This window comes from Boleophthalmus pectinirostris, unplaced genomic scaffold, assembly GCF_026225935.1.
Source record: "Boleophthalmus pectinirostris isolate CB_2022bp ecotype Guang Dong unplaced genomic scaffold, ASM2622593v1 HiC_scaffold_4, whole genome shotgun sequence".
NCBI lineage: Eukaryota > Metazoa > Chordata > Actinopteri > Gobiiformes > Gobiidae > Boleophthalmus > Boleophthalmus pectinirostris.
Window position 1 is genome coordinate 26,486,082 of NW_026571353.1, and position 23,012 is coordinate 26,509,093.

At 39.3% G+C, this 23,012-nt stretch overlaps 1 protein-coding gene across 1 annotated transcript in view; it reads right to left on the minus strand.

Moving 5' to 3' along the window:
• LOC110172105 (F-box and leucine-rich repeat protein 17) overlaps positions 1-23,012 on the minus strand; it is a 542,271-nt gene that overhangs the window by 154,367 nt on the left and 364,892 nt on the right. Inside the window, exon 7 of the mRNA XM_055161948.1 lies at positions 21,530-21,606. Coding sequence (XP_055017923.1) covers positions 21,530-21,606 — 77 coding nt within the window. The remainder of the gene's footprint in view (positions 1-21,529; positions 21,607-23,012) is intronic.

Below are 23,012 nucleotides of genomic sequence, written 5' to 3' on the forward strand. Positions count from 1 at the left end.
TAAGCCATGTTATAATGTTTTTACCTCATCAAAAACATACCTGAAGTTGCATTTGTTTCATTCACATGTGTTTGAGTAATCCTTAATCTGCAAACTGCATTTCCAAAGCTCAAAATACTCTGTTTCACCTTGTGATACCTCTTACCTTTAATTCAACAGGATTTGTGTGTTAGAAATGTGTGCATGAAACAAAACACAACTCCACGTATGTTTTTTTAAAGAAACAACATGATAACAGATCAGAAAATAGCGTAATATGCACACTTTTAATTCTAATTGGATTTATAAAACTTTTGGCAAAAAATTTATTAACTATTTGGATAGCATCTTGTTTACTATTAGCTAAAAAAAATCATGAACTGCAGTTGCACCAAATACAGAAACAAAATTAACCAAGAATGTCTATCTCGTTTTAAAACCTGAGCAGATTTTGTCCATGAAAACATGCACACGCACAAAAAGAAACCTTGAAAATATGAACAAATTGCATCATGCTTTTCCCCTTATCCTTGGTTGGTAATCTCCATGAATATTACAGTGTCTAGTCTAACATTTTTCCAGTTATAAGAGCAAAAAATTCCAGAGTCGTCTTCAAATCCGCCCCATTAACACTCTATCTGTCTCTGTAACGTGTGTCTATAGTGGGTCATTGCGTATGTAGATTCAGACTGCTCTTTTGCCTGTAATCCTTATGTGTGCGTGTGTACTTAGGCCTATGTGTGACCAGCAGACAGACTCTAAACCCCAGCCTTCACTGCCTAAGCCCCCAGCCCCATAAGGCAAACACTGGATAGACCACAGGGCTTAGCTGCCGAAAGAAGAGGAGAGGACAATATATGGAAACTAATTCAATTTCAGCCTCTTTGCACTGGCCCCGATCTGCAAATACCCCGAAAAGGAGAGGTGGATTTATAGAGTGGAGATTGGTCGGATTGGAACCCTATGGAAGTGTACTTACGCACTCGACTACAGCCTGTCCTGGTAAATGGCTTCCCTCTGTGCACACTGCTGCGTCCGTGTCCTCCACAGATCCAAACTTAGGCAGCGCCTTCTCACTTTCCCTGGATCAAACCTGATGAACTTCCCAAATGTGAAAATGGTGGGAAAAGTTTAAAGTGCTGGGTCAGTAACAACAGAGAAGATATGTCTAAGCCTCCAGATATCAGGGTCTGTGGCTTCAATTTATTGTTCAGCACTAGACAAACATGGTGGATTACTTTAAGGGTCTAGATTACTTAATTATCCCACTAACCTCACTCACGCTAGACTGATATGATACTGTTTGGGGCCAGCAGTACCCTCATTGATGTGGGACCCCTCAAAAATGATGTTCGTCCCACAGTCCCTAACCTTGGCGTCACCTTAGACAGTGATTTTAAATTTGACAAACAGTTCAACAATATTTTAAAATCACGTTTTTATCATTTGCGGCTTTTATGTAAAGTTAAACCTTTTTTATCTTTTAAACTTTTTGAACAAGTTATGCATGCCTTTATTTCATCACGTCTGGACTACTGTAACGCACTTTATTCCAGCATATCACAAAACGCACTTTACCGACTACAGTCCAAAACTCTGCAGCGCGACTTTTAACAGGAACCAAAGAAGAAAGTACATTAACCCAATCCTTGCGTGTTTGCACTGGCTTCCTGTTGATTTCAAGATTTTATTGTTTGTTTTTAAAGCTTTGAATTGACTGGCCCCACAGTACGTCTTGGACCTCATCCAAATGTATACCCCCGCGCGCGTTCTGAGGTCCGAGGTCCAGCTCCAGCTCTCGGTGCCTAAGACGAGACTTAAAACCAGGAGGGACAGGGCCTTCTCTGTGGTTGGACCTAAGCTCAGGAACACTCTGCCTCCCTACATCTGAACAGCCCCCACAGTGGAGATTTTTAAGTCTCGTCTTAAGACCCACTTTTATTCTCTGGCTTTTAATACCGTGTGAGTTGTGTGGTCCTCTGTTTTTTGTTTTTTTTTAATGTGTTTTTAGCGGTTTTATTGACTTAATTTATTTATTGGTTTATTTATTTCTACTCTATGATTTAGTTCTTATTTTATTTTTACTGGTTTTATTATTTAAAGACTAGTATGATTAGTTTAGTAGTTTATTTTATCATTTTTATTATTGTTGTTATTATTATGTATTTGTGCAGCACTTTGGAAACTGTTTGTTTGTGAAATGTGCAAAATAAAGTGGATTGGACTGATATGTATGTCACTCTGAACCGAGTTCAAGACATGATCAATCTGGGATCACTCTCGCCAAAACTGACTGAAAAACGCAGGACGACTATTTGAATCTGATTGGTCGAAGTGTCATAACAGCAGAACAAGCTGAAAAATCTAACTTTTGCTGCCTCCAGTTGAGAGAAAACCACAGATATGTCCACAAATCCACAAACATCCCCAAATCCACATCGTACCATTTGCATATTTTCACAAACTAAATAGTCCTGTAGTATTGGTGCTAAAATAGACTGAAGGATGCCTGTCAGCCTCGCCATCTTTGTTTTGGTTCGTTGGGCGCTTCACCAAACCTCAGTGCTGCTCTGTGATTAGTCGCCCACCACCTGTCACCTGTCGCACCAACGGGCACCAAGACAGATTCTCCTGAGTTTGTGAACTCACAAATATCATGAGAATCCATCTTACTGTGCAAGGTTAATCTCCCTCTCTAGAGCTAAAAATTGATCCATTTGCAATCCAGAAAGTGATCAAACTGCTGACAATAAAAAGACTAAGCCTCTAAACTTTGAAGCATCTATTAGTTTAGCCTCAGTTGAACTTCTCAGTGAAACAGAAAGTCCACGGCAGTAGTTATAATTTATTTTACACTAACTAATTATGTCAGTATAAACAGAATTGATTTTCTCTACATTTGCCATGTTTAAATCTGTAAAATGTGAAGTGTGATAATAATGTGCCAAAAACAGTAGAAAAACTGAGTAATACAGAAGTTCCAAAAAGCTGTGGAGGCTGTTTGTATTTTGAACAGAAAAATAGATCATGTTTATTCTTGAATCATAACAGTTGTATACATTGAGTTTAAATTAAACAATATGGTTAATTTAAATTATTGAATTAATTGTATAATTAGTGAATGGTTGTTTCACACACAATTAAGTGCCCCCGTAATTACACATGCACTTATATGAGGTGTGATTTCCTCATGAAAAAACAAAACAAAACAGATGTGCAAACGCCCACTGGTATAATTAGCTTGAAGAGCCCATATTATTCTATTTTCTGGTCTATGTTATAACATCACAAACATACCTGGAGTTGTGTTTTGGAGTTCTTCTTTCACATAGAAAACACTGTATTCCTGTGATGTTATGTGTTCTTAAACTCCATACACCTTCACTAGAATTTTTCGGATAATTTCAGCCCTGGATTTGCCGCTCTCTACTAAACAAAAGGCAAAAGGCAGTTGTTAACTTGAAAACCACCACTACATGACATCGTGAGGTGGAGCAGAGCATTTCGAGCTTTGGAGATGTAGACAGACTAATAATGAAGTGTTTCTCAAACATGGGTGAATGAAACAAAACACAACTCCGGGTATGTTTTTAAGAGGTAACAACATTATAGCATCGCTTAAAGTTCACAAGAGTAAATTTTTTGTAACATAGGGCTTTAAAGTGAAAATATATGATTTATAGTTGCATGCACCCATTAAAGGTCTCAATCGCACTGAATTTTAATTTAAATTTATGTTTAATTTTTTGTTTTTACATATTCATTCCTTCAGTCCTATTTATTTGTTGACATTTATTTCAACAGCGCTTTGTGTTGCTTTTTTTTTTTTTTTTGGTGAAAAGCGCTCTATAAATAAAGTTTGATAGATTGGTTGATTGAACAGATCTCAGCCTTCAACTCAAAGTGCTATAACTATTTTGTCAATAAATAGATACTCTTAAAACCATGCCAGCTTCTAAAACATTAAAATCCCAAAGGTTAATATTAGCTCAAATTATTATTTTCATACAACCACATAAAACATAACCAACAGTAATAACACACATACAGCACTTCATATGACACCAGATATTACCATGTTTATATTTCCATGTTGAAAACACTACAGGCTATACGACTACACACAGTGAAAGAACAACAGATCAAGGAATGTGACTATTTTGTCAATAAATAAATACAATGAAGCCATGCCCATTTCAAAAACATTAAATCCCTAACATCAATATTAGCTCAAATTATTACTTTTATACGACCACATAAAATACGACCCACAGCAACAATGAACACACGCAACACTTCATATGACACCAGATATTGTCACGTTAAAGGTGCACTATGTCACTTTCTTGTTTCTATGGAGACGTCATTGCTCTGCTTTGAATGTTCCACAGTATGACATTAAACACATACAGGGTGAGTTGTTGTACAGTTGTAGGGAGTATTATCTGTTACATCAGGGTGAGTTGTTGTACAGTTGTAGGGAGTATTATCTGTTACATCAGGGTGAGTTGTTGTACAGTTGTAGGGAGTATTATCTGTTACATCAGGGTGAGTTGTTGTACAGTTGTAGGGAGTATTATCTGTTACATAAGGGTGAGTTGTTGTACAGTTGTAGGGAGTATTATCTGTTACATAAAGGTGAGTTGTTGTACAGTTGTAGGGAGTATTATCTGTTACATAAAGGTGAGTTGTTGTACAGTTGTAGGGAGTATTATCAGTTACATAAGGGTGAGTTGTACAGTTGTAGGGAGTATTATCTGTTACATAAAGGTGAGTTGTACAGTTGTAGGGAGTATTATCTGTTACATAAGGGTGAGTTGTACAGTTGTAGGGAGTATTATCTGTTACATAAAGGTGAGTTGTTGTACAGTTGTAGGGAGTATTATCTGTTACATAAGGGTGAGTTGTACAGTTGTAGGGAGTATTATCTGTTACATAAAGGTGAGTTGTTGTACAGTTGTAGGGAGTATTATCTGTTACATAAGGGTGAGTTGTACAGTTGTAGGGAGTATTATCTGTTACATAGGGTGAGTTGTACAGTTGTAGGAGTATTATCTGTTACATAAGGGTGAGTTGTTGTACAGTTGTAGGGAGTATTATCTGTTACATAAGGGTGAGTTGTACAGTTGTAGGGAGTATTATCTGTTACATAAGGTGAGTTGTACAGTTGTAGGGAGTATTATCTGTTACATAAGGGTGAGTTGTACAGTTGTAGGGAGTATTATCTATTACATACGGGTGACTTACTTAACATTTACTCAATTGCAGGTGGTTTTATTGCTCAAAAATACCCAGAAAAACAAATATGCTGACTGTAAGGGGGGGTCGCCACTCCACAGATCTGATCTGTAATTCGGGCTGTTTTGGTCTCCATGATGACATAGTAAAGTTTTAATGCCATACTGTGAGAAATTCCAGACAAAGCAATAACGTCTCCATGGAGGAAAGCATTTGATGATCCTTCTACCACACAAAAGTCGCACAATGCATCATTAATATTTCCATCTTAAAAACACTACAGGCTACATTTGAATTACGAGCACAGATAGAGAAAAAAAAACAACAGATCCTATAGCGTGAGCATGTTTGTGCAGCGCTCTCTCTGCTACTAAACCCCTGTCTCCCTGCGGCTCAGCTCTTCTCATTGATTTGCAGAGATAATAACTCCCTTTATGAGTCCTTGGCCTGGTGTGTCCAATGGCACTTCACAACATATGTTACACTACCTGACTGCACGTCGCCCCCGGCAACAGCATCCTCCCTTCTTTCCGTCTCTCCGCCGCGCTCCTCTGGCCCGCTGGTTTTTAGGGTCATTCTGTGAGATGGTCGATGCGCAGTTTATGCTTGTTGTCAGCGGCTCCAGATTCAGGGAGCAGACTGTGTTGTGATGGCCACGCTCGCTGGATTTACCCGGCAAACGTGCCAAAGAAAAAAGGACAAACAGATCTATCATCGCCGCTGTTATACAAGTTGTTCAGCGTGTTTTAAAGTTACACGAGTTTTTGAAGGTTTCGTGAAATCGTTTTTGAATATTTTGAGTATTTCTGATAACTTTTAATAAGTCTGTATATATTACCGAGGTCATCATATCATCTTTGCACTGTTTCTCCTCATGACCTCTTGTATAGAGCTGAGATATTTGTATTACTATATTTCTATACTTTTTTTTTACTTGTACATATTCATAATTCTGCCCTATTGACACCAGTTTCTTGCTATTTTTGCTACTTATTTAGAATTTCTTATTACCATTTATATTGTTGCTCTTTGTTATTATAATATATTGTGATGTGTGAGCTACTGTGTCCAAATAATTTCCCTAAAGTCTAAGTCAGTCAAAAGTTTGGACACACCCATTCAATTTTTTATTTTTTATTTTTTTTTCTCTCTTTATGTTTCCTACTTTCTATGTTTTAGATACATACAAAATCAAATGTATTGTGATGGAAATGTATATTGTGGAAAGATTTCTCTCAAACTGCCTTTTTGTAAATGAATGTGGTTTATACCTTAGACCAGATCAGTTATGAACATCTGTAAAGACTCAGCAGATACAACTGTCTCCACCCTCAGGAAGCACTTTGTTGTTACCTGTTCTCATATACAAGTTACTAGTTGATTAGCACAAGTCTGTGAAACCAAAATCACTCTGCTTTGATATGTATGTAACACGTAAATACTCAGAGCTCAGATGTTCTGGGAGGAGATGATTGGAGGAGATGCTCTGGGGAGATACTCGGTAGATGGAAAGCAGGGGTGACTGCAGAGAGAATACTCAGGAAAGGCTGTTGGTCTCTGATCAGGGCAGGCCTAGACCCTGTCCATATCTGCTGTAACAAGAAGAATAAACCTAGCCAGGCTGGTGCCACCTAGTGCCTCCACTCAATTTCATTTCTCTCCAGCGACTAGGTCAGGAATCGGAATACACTAAGCGGTTTGCAAGAACTCCGGAAATGCGAGCCTGGGCACCAGCCAATCAGCGAAGAGCCATATATTCTGTGTTGGCAACGATTCCCGAGATCGAGGATTTAAAGCCGGAATAAAAAACTTAAAAGACGTTATTGCCCTTCTTCCTACGGGATTTGGGAAAAGCTTAATATACCAGTTAGTCTCGTTAGCGATGCATTACATACATCATGACCAAATAGCAGCGATTGGTTAAATAAAAAAAGCACCCACCTACAGTCGAGTGAATGAATCCTAATACTGCGAAGTCAGACGGTTTCCACGAAGTGAAACCAGCTGATGAATCAGGCTAGAATAAACCTCTGTCTGTATTCCAAAAACTCATCAAGCTTCGCAATGGATTAATTATTTATCATCAAGAGATACATATTTTTTCCCACAAGAATATGAAACAAGATAAGTGAAATGATGTAGCTAAGAAAAAAGTTAAATAAGTCAAATAAGTGTTCAGTAGAGATCCACAATTCCAGTGCTGAAATTATTCAAATGTTTCTAGTGATGTATGGAGTAAAAAAACATAGTGGAGCACTTCCTGTATTACCACATTAGATCGCAGTGAGGAACAGAACGCAGCCTAAATAAGCAGGATTTGTGTATTAAAAATGAATTAATAAAATGACACACAACATTAGAACATAGATTACAAAAGAGCGTAATATGGGACGATTTGTTCATTTTTGTTCATGCTATATTCATGAAGAGAAGAATGCATTTTTTCAGTCATATCCAGAAATGTTTGGAACTGGGTTTAAACGTTGTAAAAAGGCTGAAAAGCAGACTCCAAAACTGTTGCCATGAAAAACAAATCTACAGTAGCCTACGTGGTTCCATTGTGCAAAGCATCCAACTACCATCAGTCAGGGGGCGTGTGACTGCCCATTTTATGCTAAACATTTTCACCTTGTACACAAAAAAAGAACTAAAACAAAGGCATCCTGCTCGATTCGGAGGTTCCCCAGAGACGCGGAGCCGGCTGGTAAACCCACACAAGCTCCCGCAGAAGTGTGTAAACAAGCGACCGCTAACACAAACACCCACGCACACACATAAACGCAGCCCCTTCCAGCTCCAGCTTAGCAGCACAGGCCAGGGAAGCCCCATCTATCAACGCTGTGTGTGTTTAAAGCATAGCACCAAGATGAAAGCCAGCACGGAAAGATGAATGTAAAAGGCAACGAGAAAGGAAAAGACCAGTGGAGGAAAGGGGGTTTGGGCTTAAAAAGAAGAGGGAGGAGAGCGGGAGGGTGGGAGCTAGCTAAGGCGAGTAGATGAAACTTAACTATGTGCGAGATGCGGACAGCAGTGATCAAATAAAAGTGGATAAATGACGGACAAGAGTAATCTCCACAGCTGACGGATGGGCAAATACAGATGGACATCAAGGAAATGCACAAACCCACGAGCTGAGTCCCTCTAATGCAATAACAGAACGCACTGAGCGCAGTCTGGAGAGGGGCTGTCAGCGGACATCCTGCGTGAGAGGCAGTGCAATGGGTTCAACACCAAATGTTATACAGTATATGGAATAATAACGCAATATAAAATGTATAAAATGGGAATATAGATTACACACGAGCATGACAGAGTAACAGCTGCGCCAGTCTTGACGTAGGTTGGATTTGTGTTGCATTGAAAGTGAAATCATGTACTCTAATTCGGAATTAAAAAGTGGGTGGGGGACTATGTTTTCCGCAATCATTCTAATGTTTTAATGATTGAGAATACACAGCTGTGACTACGTAAAAGTACATTTGTTGGTTGTGTATAATATTCTCTTATTCTTTACATTCTTTAAGCTGAATTAAAGTGACACCATCTGGCAACAAAAAATATATAATTTAGAAAACAAGTAAAATCTTTATACAGAATAACAATACACATCAGGAGGCTAATAACACTGGAATTATTTAACAGTTTTAAAAGTGTGGTAACTTTTAAAGATGCACTATGTAACTTTTCTCGTGGAAAATGGATGTGGAGGGCCAATCTCGCCAACAGTAAGCATGTTTATGTTATGTTGTTTTTTCAGACCAAGAGTTTGTTTTCCTATCTGACAGTTTTGACTGGGCACTAGTGCTCTTCCTCAGAGTGGTCACGAGATGTTGCTGTGACATGTCTGGTCAGCTGATGTATACAGGTTTTGACTGGGATGACCCTTCGTCCCTACAAACCGGGACGAGGAGGCTTTTTTACTCTCGCACACCTGGAATACTGTCCCGAAGAAGTCGAACTGCTGATGCCGCTGTCGTCCTGCCTCCACTGGTAGGAAGACAGTCCCAAAACCTGTATAAATCAGCTGACCGGACACGTCACAGCAACATTACGTGACCACTCTGAGGAAGAGCACTAGTGAGCAGTCGAAACTGTCAGGTAAGAAAACAAACTCTTGGTATGAAAAAATAACCTAATAATATAAATTATCGGAAGACCAAATGAACCTCATTGGACGAGAAAGCATGTTTTTCACAGTGCTTTTGTTAGACTAATAGAATAAATGCAATATAGATAAGGTTAAAGCATTCACTCTGCATACATTAGAGCCAATGTAATCAACAAATGCTATACAGCACTGTTTCCCAAAGACTGGCTCGAAACCTTCAGGTTTTCAGATTTTTTGGGGCCGCCTTGCAGGTCTCCGCGCACCCCTTCCTCTCCTGACTTTTTCTCCATACACGAAATCTCCGCATACCTCCCCCTCTCCTCACTATGTATGTGAAGGGAATCTTTGCGCACCCCCACACCCGCTCCTCACTTTTTCACCAGCACCGCCTTGTCTAACCAGTTTTCTGTGGGAAACACTGATTATTGTTTAAAACTTGAGTAATATTAATTGTTCAGGATTGTTCAATAACGGTCACAAATTTATACATTTATTTTGTGTTTTGCGAGTAATGTTTATTGATTTAGGATCGTGAAGGTTTGTGATTTTAAAATATCGGTCCCCAGAAAAAAAAGGCTGGGAAACACTGCTATACAGAGTGAGGAATAAGAGCACAATTTAAAATGTATAAAATAGGAATACAGATTACACACTAGCATGAAAAAATAACAAGTGTGCTACTCTTGATGAAGGTTGGATTTGTGTATAGGGCATTGAAAAGCAAAACACTAAAATCCGGAATTTAAAAATCGGTGTGGAAGTATAATATATTCAAGCAAAAGATCTCTGGAAGATCTCTTGTGGTTAATAATACACAGCTGTCACGACATAAAAGTACATTTGAAGGTTGGGTATAATAATAATATCTAATAAAATCTTATTCTTTACATTGTTTGACAGTGACACCATATGGGAACAAAAAATTCAGGAAACGATTCTTTATACAGAAATAATAATAACACATATCAGGATGCCATTTTCTCGTTTCAGGTAGAGTGCACATCACAGGCCAGATCTATGGAGAGGCAACCCCGCCCATAGTAAATATAAATGAACAGAATACATGTAGATAAGGTTAAAAAGTACAGTAATTACAAGCAATAACATCTCAAGTCCACTATTAAGCAGCTCCATACAACTAGTTACAATAATGAGTGACAGAAATAGCTCCATAAAAAAAAAAAAACATATATCTAACTTTCTTATTCCACAACCGTCCCTCCACTTGCCTACATTTCCATCCTCCCTTTCACTCTGCGCTGTCTCCCTCCATCTCCTCAGTGCGCAGAGACACAGAGGGGCCCTGACTGACTAACATTACCATATGTAAAGAGCCGAGGTGCCAAGGTTCTCCTCTTTGTTTCTCCGTGAAGCAGGTGGGCTACCAGGGACAAGATAAGCCCACCTAGATGCGCACACAGCCGGATAGATGAATACAAGAAAGAGAAGAGGAGATAGAGAGGAAGAATAGAGCGGAGATAACGGGGCATGTCCAGGTGCGTACAGTATGGGGCACTACGGGGGCTGATGTACGCGTCTGTGCGGTGATGTGGGAGAGGAGATCAACGGGGGTTCTCATAAGGATCATGTTTCAATGTAAAGATATAGAAGACTGTTAGAAGGTCTGGTTACTCTAGGTGGAGATAGAGAAAAGAACTATTTGAGATAGATACAAGTAGATGACAAGATGGGAGGACATGAAGAAGATTTACTGAGTTGAGTCATTTCCTTTTTTCTGTCAGTGGGTGCCAGAGTCTTTTTCCTTCTTTTTTTTCTTACTTGATGCTCTTTCTGTTAATCTATAAATAACTGCTCGCACAAATGTGGTGTGTGTGTTGAAGGGGCCAATGGTGCAGATTGGCTTCTTTCAATCTACCCCAGTGACTACAAGACCACCACAGAGGAGTGAATGAATAAAGTGCACTGTGTGTCTTGAAAGGCACGACATAAATCCAATGCATTATTATTATTTTAGTAGTAGTGGTAGTTCAATTAGTCTAAGTCTATAGGGGAAAAAATAAAGAAATCAAGTAGTTTAATGTAGTAGAAAAGGGTTCTCAGCTTTCAGACCATTTTTGTGGACCCTCAGACTAGACCCCTGCACTCCCGCGGGACCCAACGCAAAACAGTGAGGTCCGGGACACATTTTGAAAGCTCATTGAGGGCGCAGGCAGGAGCAGAGCAAAGTAAATATAAGTGTAAAGTAAAATATACAAATGATTAATGTATGCCTATCATACATAATTTGTGCTGGATATTTTATTTGGCATTAATAAAGACATTTTAAACAGCGTAAATTTGCAGATGTGGTCTAATCTCATGCACAGTTTAGACAATTCCTTTCCGCTTCTCCGTGTTTGATAGAGCTTAAGAAAGCAAATGTCCCCATCTTACGGGATTTGCGGGCGGGAGCGGGAAAGAAAATTACAATTCTTTGTGGGCACGGGCCTGACTGGCAGGAGAGGTACTGGAAATTCTGTCCTCAGTCTCACTGCTGGATTGCCCCAACTGATTTGATTTGATTATTTATTTCGGCCACAAGTATATTTTGACATTAATTCACAGACAGTCATATTTAACATACACAGACCGAAAAGGTGCAGGCTGAAGCTTAAGCTTATTATGCCTTTACCCTTTATTCCTTTGTCAGAGCGTCATCTTGACACCAGTTCATCTTCATAAATACAGCAAAAAGAAACAAACAAATCAGAAACAGTACAACAAAGTACTACAGCACAAACTAAGTATCGTATTTCATGTATCTGTCCAGAGTTAAACATTTAAACTTTTAATTTTTAAAATTTTAGGTTTTCTGTACAGTTGTTCCACAGCTCCACCCCTTTAACAGATATACAAAATTTCATAATGTTTGTTCTAATTTTCTTTTTGATAAACATGGCTGTGCCTCTGAGCTCATATTGGCTCTTTCGGATTTTGAACATGTTCTGTAAAGATTTTGACAGGAGATTGTTGTTTACTTTGAACATGATTGTATATGAGTATAAAGGTCGACTAAATCATAAAATTTCAGAGTTTGAAGGTTTATAACTGATCATAGGCAGAACGTTTTACTGCAAATTTGAGCAATGCTACCATTTTTACTTCAAGTATCACACTGTGTTGTGATACAGACCTAAATTTAATGTTTAATGATGGCTCTGTCAAAGCTGAGTGAAAAGTCTGCATCTTAGTGACTCACTGTGTTTACAAGAGATCTTTGGTACTCTGCTTCGAATATGTTTCAATATGTGGCCTTTAGTGAAAAAAAATGTGGATCCCTGTTGTAGGAAATGACGCTCAGTTAGGTTACGTGTTATACCAGTGCTTTTGAATGGGTCAAAAGGTCAAACTTCTTACTAAATCTAAAAACAAATTACAATTTTATCCTTATGCTTTGTGAACAGAAAGGGCATTTCCCCATTGTAATATCCGAACAAATTAGTTTGACATGTTTGTTTAAAAGAACAAGGTACACCATTACAAAAGAACATTTTGTAAGCCCAGATAGGGGACTGTCCTGTCATATAATTCACAAGGGGCCTAAGAAAAGGAGTAAGTATTTTCTTCTTACACAATTCCTTCTATTTATTCGTTCTATTTTCCTTCCTTTTATTTATTTCAAGTCCACCCAATGTTCCAATAATACTTTAAGTCTAGCATGAGGCTTGAATGGAGATGGAAACTGGTATGATTTGATCCATTTTCTGTGGATGGAGAGAGAGCGAAGAGTGAGAATAAGTATGTGTGAGAGAGCTGCTGCTAAGTGTCCACTCCAGAGGTCTGCAGCTGGACAGGCCCCTCTCAAGAACATGTGTAAGAGACACTTTAAGTCAATGGAGTTGTTTGCCTCTTTTATGGTTCAACGAAAACACAAAACAACTGCCCATTATTAAACAATACAAGTACTTAATTAGAAGAACTCTACAGGCATAACATGATTTAAATTGCCACAGGATGATAACTGAGAATAATAAAAGTTATAATAGAACAAAATTAGTGGAGTATCAGACAGAAGCAACAAAGCCTAGTACAGATGTTCTTTACTTTATTCTCGATTTTTTTGCCATTTGGTATTGCATTTTTGATTGCAGTATTTGATTGCATTTTTGATTGCAGTATTTTGATTATATATATAGTGTATATAGTGGATTGTTAGATACTGGGTTAATATCCTGGAATCTAATTAAACAGGGCTTGCCAAGTGTCACCAACATGTATTGAAGTTCTGTCAAAATATGCCACTGAGAGTAACATAACAATGTAAAAGAGCTCAGATGGACTCTGGAAGGAAAAGGAAGTGTCATGAAATAAAACATTTTATACTTGGTTAATAGTTGCATTAGGTTTAAAGGTGCACTATGGCTACGTTCAGACTGCAGCCTGAAGTGACCCAAATCCGATTTTCTGGCCCCTATGTGACCTGTATCTGATCTTTTAATGACAGTCTGAACAACACAGATCCGATTTTTTCAAATGCGAGCTCAGGCCACTTGGATATGTGGTCCTGAAACCGATACATATCCAATCTTTTGACATGCGACTTCAGTCTGAACAGCCAAAGCGCATTCATCCGACCTACACGTTATCAACAAGTGACAAATGTCATTATTCTGCGCTGAAGTAGGCAAAAATTGTTAATGAACTCCGTGCCACTGAAGCTAAGCACATCGCCACTCACCACTCTTGGCTACGTCTCCACATCCACACGTTCCTTTCAACGGACGTTGCTGCCGTTTCCCCACGAAACGACACGGCCAAAAACCTAGTCCTTCTCCTTCTCAATTTCCTCCTTAAAACAAGAACTTTGTTCATGTTCTGTCCTCCAGTGCACATGCGGGACACTTTTGGGCTGTTTAATGTTCACACTGAAAATCACATACAAGTTGCATTTAATTGGAAATGTGAACGACCTCGCAAAAACATTGGATTTCACAAAAAAAATCCGAATTGAGCGTTAAGCCCTGAAGTCTGAACGTTGCCTATGTAACTTTTTGGATGGGAGTCCTTCACCTGATTGTTTCTATGGGTATCTCATTGCCTGGAATGTGACATTAAACAGCTCTACCATACATTTATTCAATTACATGTGGTTTTATAGCTCAAAAATACCTACAAAAACAGTTATTCTGACTGTGAGCGTGGTCATCTCTCCACAGATCTGACCTGTAACTGTGAAATATTCCAAACAAAGCAATAACATATTCATGAAGAAAAGCATTTGACGCACCCTCCCCCACAAAAGCTACACAATGCACCTTCAAATATGTAATAAGTGTAGATGAGCAGATGCAATGCTTTGAAAAAATGTCTTTAAACTCACAAATATTTATTCTTCAACCAGGTGAAAAAGATCTTTTTTCTAATCTGGCGTATCCAGGTGTTAACCAGTCTCTCTACAGCCTTGATTACAACCCAAACCTTATTGGAGCTAATTGGTTTGCATGAGCTCTGGTAAAAGAGGAGAGGAGAATTCTCGGAAGGCTGTTTTTCGCTGGGATACTAATAGGGCTTTCAGTAAGATCATTACTCCAAAATGCTCATTTGTTACCTCTTCCTTTTGCGAAACAATCTCCAAAACCATCTGCACTGGGAGTGTAATTACAGACATGCTTTTTCAGGCTGCCATCTCAACCCTGTCCTTTTATTCTAGGCCTATCCATGGACAGGGATGGGTAGAACAGCCAAAAATGTACGAAAATAAGAGTAACGCTACTTCAAAATAATATTACTCAAGTAGAAGTGTAAAGTAGTAGACCAAGAAATTAAAGTAAAAAAAGTATTTTTAGTATTCTGTCCTGTAATAGTTGACATATAATTTAAATGTAATGTAATTGGAAAGGCTAAAGTTGAAATAATGCACAAAATCTGGAATCTAGACACAAAAATTAGAAGAAACACAAATGTTCAAATCATTTCATTTTGACAACATGAAGCTTTTGTCCCTTGTAGACTTACTCACAGTGAGAAGAGTAGTCAAAAATTGTACTGAAGTAAGAGTACTGTCACTTCAAACTAAATATTACTGACGTAGACGTAAAAGTATGCTGATAGAAGAGTGCAAGTACAATTTCTTTCATAAGTGACTCAAGTAAATGTAACTGAATACTACCCACCTTTATGCATGGAGGAAACAAAACAAGGAAGCAGGAAGGAGGAAGACGCAACTAACCACTTTATAGACATTACTTGCGAGCGGACCTCTCAAATGTACACGGAAAAGTCATTAATAAAGACAATTAGCGAAGACGATGCGTAGAAGAAAAAAAAAAAAAAAAAAACAGACCGGCTTGGTGGAAGTGAAATCTCATTTAGGTTATTGGATTTATCAGAGAGCAAAGCAGGAAATCTCGCCATCATTTGGTTAGAGCGCGCATCTCCATCTTGGAACGACATGCAGACGCGATCAAGAGGACGGGAGGAGGGGAGGAAGACAGGGTCCAGTTGGGGTGGCGTGGGGGGGTTGTTAGCAGTGGAAGAGAAGATCATATTTCGACAATTCATCTTGCTCAAAGTGATTAGGACCAGAGGCAGATATGGAGTATAGGAACAGGGGGCTGGGTACATTCCTGGTTTAATGTACTATTGTGATGTGAAAAGCATTCGTCTTGTGGTGGGAAGAATGGATACGCAGTCAGAAGAGAGGGGTCGCAGGGGTCAGGGTGATTATTACAACTGTAGATCATTTGGTAGCACTGGAAAACATGGAGTAATCGTATCTCAAGATGGAGAAGGGAAAGATGCTCATGACTCCATCTAGTGGCACAAGTTTGGTACTAGTGTCCTTTCCAGCTAATCTTTATTTTCTCTGTATTTTGTTTACTGACTTCTGGTGTCTAAAGTAAATATGGAGATGTTATTGTTATGTCTGGAATGTTCCACAGTATAGCATTAAAGGTGAAATGTTATTGCTGAAATGTCCCAAAGTATGATGTTAAGCATCTCCATGAAGTCAAGAAAGTGACGCAGCTCGGCCAAGTTATAAGTCAGATCTGGTTACGTTTACACTGAAACAAATCACTGTATCACCGTATCGGAAATTATTTGCGTCCAAACACGTCGTTTCTGTGTCCGCAATCAAAGCCTTCCCTATCCACACAGTAACATGAAACCGCCTGAAACGCTAGTCACACGACTAGACTGGTGTCACGACATCACGTGTGCAGTAAAAACAAGGAAGTGGAGCACCGTGTCTGAAGCTGCAGCAGCCGATTTCGAGCTGAGGAAGATGGTAAGCGTGAAAGTAGCAAGCAGCTGTAGCTACGCTGTTTCTCATTTGTCTTTGGTTTGTTTAAACTGTTTTCCACAATATCGTCACATGACCGATGTCACAAACCAAGCGAATCAGGAAGACGCAAGTCACAGTGACGTGGTCCAATAAGGACGACAACTAGAGCTCCTACATCAGCGTATCAACGTTTTCAGGCGTCCACACAGTGCCGGATCAGATCTGTACTCAGATGAACGCATAGGAGCTGGCGGCACCAGATCGTTCCCTCTGTGGAGCAGTTTTCCATCGGATTAGTGTGGACAAACACTGCATGCGCAACGAAAACGACTCGAATATTTACTAGTGTGGATGGGGCCTCTGTGGAAAAGTGACTCTGCTCTCAGTAAGAATGCATGCTTTTTAAGACAATAAAATCTCCTGTAACTGAATAAATGCAAGCAATACAAGTTTAATGCAATACTGTGGAACATGTTAGGCAAAGCAATAACATCTCCATGGATACAAGCAGGAGACAGACACTTCCCTCCAAAAAGTTACATAGTGTACCTTTAAGTTTCTAAACCTGGAAATAAGAATTGACATCACCGGGTTGAATACGTTTAATGCAATACTGTGGCGTATTCTAGTTGAAGCAATAACATCTCCGTGGTGACAAGCAATTGACGAACCTTCTACTTTAACAGCTTTAATAGTATAATTTAACTTCTTGGGTTCTTTTTAAAGACAATGCAGTAAAGTGTGTTTACCTTGTTGGACAGTTCTGAAGATGGCTTGCAGCTAGCAGCCGAAACATGTCAACAAGGTAAACACACTTTACTGCATTGTCTTTAAAAAGAACCCAAGAAGTTAAAGTATATAAGAAGACAAAATGAACATCTTTTGCTTAGCTTTAATAGTAATTACAATATTGTTATGTTACAATGCATGAGTGCTTAAAACAGTGTCTCTCAAACTGGTTCATCCTGAAGAAAAGGTTAGTCTTTCTGAGTACCACCAGATCTAAACCAGGTCTATAACAGGACTAATCCAGGTTTAATCTAGGGCTAAACCAGATCTAAAAGTGGACTACATCATCTTCATTGTAGTTCTTAACAAAAATATCCAAAGAAAGACAACCTGAAAGAGCTAACGTACTCCCAGTCGTACAAGCACCACCATTGGAGAAACACTATCTTAAAATATCCTGTATTCTAAACATTAATAGCTTGGAGTGGTTCATGGTTGCACTTTCACCCACAAACCCGAAGCATGGCAGGTTTGATCCCAGTTGACTTGTGCATGCTGTTGTGTCACCGAGCAAGACACTTTATCCTCCTTGCCCAAGTATGAATAAGGGGTGTAACCGATGGTAGCAACAGCATAAAAATCCATAATAAAATCCATAAAAGCCGCTAAGTGAGCAACAACAGAGTCAAGTCATCAAATTAAATCAATGAGGTGAGAGTGCTAACTATTTAATTACCATGGCAACATCAACTTTATTTTCTGCCACTAAGCAACAGACATCAAATAAAAGTTTGCTAATTTTACACGCTGAAGGAAAGCTCATCCTATTAAAGTTCTATTTCTACTAGTAGTTTTTCAAAGCAATTTCCAACTTACTGAAACTCAACAAAGAAACTTGATTGATGCAACAATGCAAATATAATGGCCGCTACTACTTTGTGATTGAGAAAAGGCCTGGTACCTCCGAGCTTCTTCTTATCACACCGTTGTAAAGTAACACATTAAAAAGAACAATGTGTTGATTACAAATACAGAATTTCTAATTAATCTTCCCTTAGCTAAAAAAAAAAAAAAAAGTACTGTCATTTTCAGAACAAAGTTTGAAACTAAATTTAATGACTAAGTGAATTTTAATAGCTTAATGTCAATGCAAGGCGTCCTAATTAAAGGTTCATTATGGGACTTTTTCGTATAGGGTTTGTTTGTCTCTGTGTTATTGATATACTTAGAATGTTCCACAGCATGACTTTAAACTTATAAATCTCCACAAACACAAGCAGATAGATAATCCCAGGTCAAGATACAGGTTAGATCTGAGAAGAAGCAAGCTTTCTCATGTTGATTAATTGTCAGAGGTGGGACCAAGTCTTGGAACTGCAAGTCTCAAATAAGTCTCAAGTCTTTGACCTCAAGTCAGAGTCAAGTCCCAAGTCAAATACAGAAGTCCAAGTTGAGTCTCGAGTCACTGGTCCATAAGTCCAAGTCAAGTCCAAGTCGTTTGCTTTGAGCTTCAAATCATTTCAAGTTTTTAAACCAAAGTACCAAATATAGTTTAGATTTTTACAATTTGTATGACTTTTAAGATAAACTGTATTTTAAAAAATCATACTGTATTTATATATGAGTATTTATAGAGTTTATAAGAGTTGTGGAAATTAATTCAGTTAATTTTTCCTTTTTAAATTTCTTGACAAGATCTTAGAGTGAATCATTACAGTCAGAACAGAAAGAATTCAGATTTAAAAGTGCTTCTCAAGTCTTCTCAAGTCACAGGCCTCAAGTCTTGACCTTCAAGTCCAAGTCGAGTCCCAAGTCTTAGTCCATTTTATCAAGTCAAGTCTTAAGTCATAAAAATAGTGACTCAAGTCTGATTCGAGTCCAAGTCACGACTTGCAAGTCCCCACCTCTGTCAACTGTGTATTGTACCTGAAGTTACAATCTTCCTGGCCAATGTGCAGCTAAATATATGTGTGCACTATTGTGTAAAAATATATAAAGAAAGTTCACACATAAAACCAGCCAACTCTGATGCATGCATGTTTTCTAATACAAAGCCAGCCACAGTACATCTAAAGGCAATTCATGTCTCCTTATGAAAAAACATACACATAAAAACAAAACAAACCCGGCATCAGCATGATTCATACACACAGCCTTAGTCAGCGCTCCTGATGCAGCCCAAATGTGCACTGTACTGTGGTGATAAAAGCCTACTATATTCAGAATAACATATGGTTGTGTAGCATCAAACAGCAAGGAAGCCGGGCAGCGTAAACTAAATAGAAAGAGGGATGTAAAGGGCTGCCTGAAGAATACACTGCTCGCGTGTGAACTGTCAGCTCTACAAAGACTCAGGCTCCACACAGCAGGAGCACAGGACCCATACTGAGGAAGATATGTTCACTTTATGTGTGCACGGGGGTGAATGGCAGTCTAGTGTAACGCAATGTGTTTCAAGGAACTGTATGAGATTTTGAGTTTCAGTTTTATAAACATGACTCCACTGTGTCCCCAGAAATGAGGTAAGCGTGTTCAAATTAAATATAGCTATGATAACAAATGTAATGCTGATTTATTCTTAATTACAAAACATTAAACATGATGTCCCACTTAATTATGTTATAATTTGGAGTTTTGGTTCTCAAGGCAATTATCTAGTCATACATCTGAATAAACCTCACTTGAGTCTCTCATTTGGGTTGCCATTTTCAAAGCTGAAATCCAGTTGGTCCGGGGGAACGGGGATAGTCCATTCAAGGTACGGGGGGAACGGGGACGGTCCACGCGACATACAGGAGGAGTGTACGGTCCACGCGACGTACGGGAGGAGGGGGGATGGTCCACACGACGTAAGGGGGGAATGGGGACGGTCCACACGACGTACAGGAGGAGTGTACGGTCCACGCGATGTACGGGTGGAGGGGGGACGGTCCACACGACGTAAGGGGGGAATGGGGACGGTCCACACGACATACAGGAGGAGTGTACGGTCCACGCAACATACGGGTGGAGGGGGGATGGTCCGCACGACGTACAGGAGGAGTGTACGGTCCACGCGATGTACGGGGGGAATGGGGACGGTCCACACGACGTACGGGAGGAGGGAGACAATCCGCGCGGTGTACGGGGGAGGGGGACGGTCCACACGACGTACGTGAGTAGGGGACGGTCCGCGCTTCAACAGGTAGAACTGTGATTGATTTTGAGTGTAAAGTGAACTGGAATTACTTATTTTTGTTAATATATTTATTTATATTTTATTATTACATTGGTGACCCATTTAATTTAGAAGTCTGTGTAGAAAGCAGATTATATATGTGTGCATGTATGTGTGTAACATACTGTATAGAGTGAAGCGGCTGTGATCAGTTACAATAAAGACTAGTTGCAGACAGCTGAAATTGACTTACCTCTTCAAAGCTCCGGACTGATCATTAGCAAACTGGGCTTTCCAAGCAAACAAGAGTTTGATTCAATCAGACCAAACAAGACCTCATATTACCCAGAGATAAGGAGGAGGCGGAATAATTGACTGGCTAATATAGTATAAACATCTGTATGCAATGTGGAAGTGAAGCAAGATATTTTCTGGTACTGAGGTACTGACAACGAAATGTGAAAATTTACATTTCCCAACTTTCAAACTGCAAAAGAAGATGCTATTTATTTTAATCATCTACTTCCTAGCTCTCACAAACCCTTAGGACAGGCAATCTTAGCACTACTTACGGCTACAGCTTCTGGCGAAAATGCATTAATATTACATAAAGACAACTGATTTTGTAAAAGTACTACTTGTACATTATATTTTTTGCTAGAAAACAAAATCTACCCATTAACAAGCAAAACGTTGGATATCCAAGTGTGTTGTCAGTAAGGAGGGAATACAAACTATACTAGCCAGTGAAATCAAGTTATCAATAAATAAAATGTAGAGATAAATAAAGAGGTAAAATATACTAAATCATGTCATACGTTGAAATAACACTGCATTTTTCCTGCATAGACAGTGTTGAAATACTTATAAACCTGTTTTTGTTTTCCTACAACCACAGCATCCACATTGGAGTCAGCAAACAGGACTTGTTTCAGTGTGAAACTTTTCAATAACATTTTTATGCACTCATAAGGGGCGCGCCATAAAAATCAAATGAGTCCTGAATCATGCTAGCGACCGTGGGTAATAACACTGCTGATATTAGCGCCGGAGGTTCACTGCAACACAGGGACAGTGATGGAGCGTTTCCTACCGTGGTCGGTGATTTTACAGGACACCAGGTAGAGCTCCTTCAGACTGCGGCCTTCCTTGGCGATGATTTCAACACACCTACAGAAGGAAGGAGAGGGAGAGAGAGGGTTTAGTGGGGCTGTAAGTGCTTCTGCAATGAAGGAAAACTGCGAGGAAAAAAGAAATCAAAGTGTTGATGCTATAAAAGGCATCAGGCCACATGGAGCTGTGACTGTCCACCCCCCAGTTTGGGAACTAAATTTCTTGTATTAAATTTTTATATTTTTAACATTTATTTCTTATCACAAGAATCAAACAACTTATAAGATACATGATACAAGATTTTAAAGACACACAATGTCATTTTTCTGCATCTGCTGGCACACAATGAATCAGTGAGGCTAAAAATAAAGGCACGCAGCGCCCAAGTTAGTAAACTTATTGTGGCCATATCAGCTTGTCAAAGTCTGATCTAATCAGATCTAAGCTAAGAAGCTAAGCAGGGCTGGGTCTGGTTAGTACTTGGATTGGAGACCGCTGGGAATATGAGGAGCCACAGTGAGGCACCAGTGGCAAAAAAAACATTGAGTCATTGTGTCCTTAGGCAAGACACTTCACCCACATTGCCTAGTGTGAATGTGGTGTGTGCATGATTGGTGATGATCGGAGAAGCTGATGACGCAGACTGGCAGCCTCGCTTGTGTCAGTCTGTCCCAGGGCAGCTGTGGTTAAAACTGTTGCTCACCAGTGTGGAGTGAATGAAAAATGCACGATTTGAATATGATCCATCTTAAGCTTTTTGTGCTAAAAATGAGAAACATGTCAGCAGAAACTGTATGAACTTCAAATACAGAATGAAGCTATCAACAACGGCTCACAAATGTACCAGTAACAAGGTGAAAGCACAAAAACAACAAACTTTACATAATGAGGATCTCTAAAATAAGACACATATAACTTTGTTAAGAAGAGTCCAAATAATTTCCCTTGTGGATCAATAAAGTTTGTCCAAGTCTAAGAGGGGAAGAAACCTCATACTTCCACAAAGACTGAACAAAATCAGCACGAATACTATTTGAATACACTTTTCTCATTAGTTTAGTGAACACCAGCGGTAACCAACAGCAACAGTGCTCACCTTGCCTTCTTCCCATGCATTTACTTGGACCCTCTTCTTTTCAAAACAATACAGCGCTCCCAGCTGTTTTCTCTGTCTTAAACTCCGCTCTTGCTTCTCGCTCAGCAAAGGTTAAAGCACACAGCTGCGGGGGTCACAACTGCTCACCCATTCAGCCCCCGCTCCTTTTTACCACGTGCATTAATTATTAAGCACCTGATGTGATTAAAGAAGCATAGAATCACCCAGCAGGAGAGAGAGGAGAGAGAGGAGAGGAGGAAGAGAGGAGGAGAGAGGAGGATCGCTTGGATTCTGGTACGCACACATAACAGAACAGCCAACGCCAGCGCTCACTTCAAAGGGGGTGATCTGAATTCAGGCCCTGTTT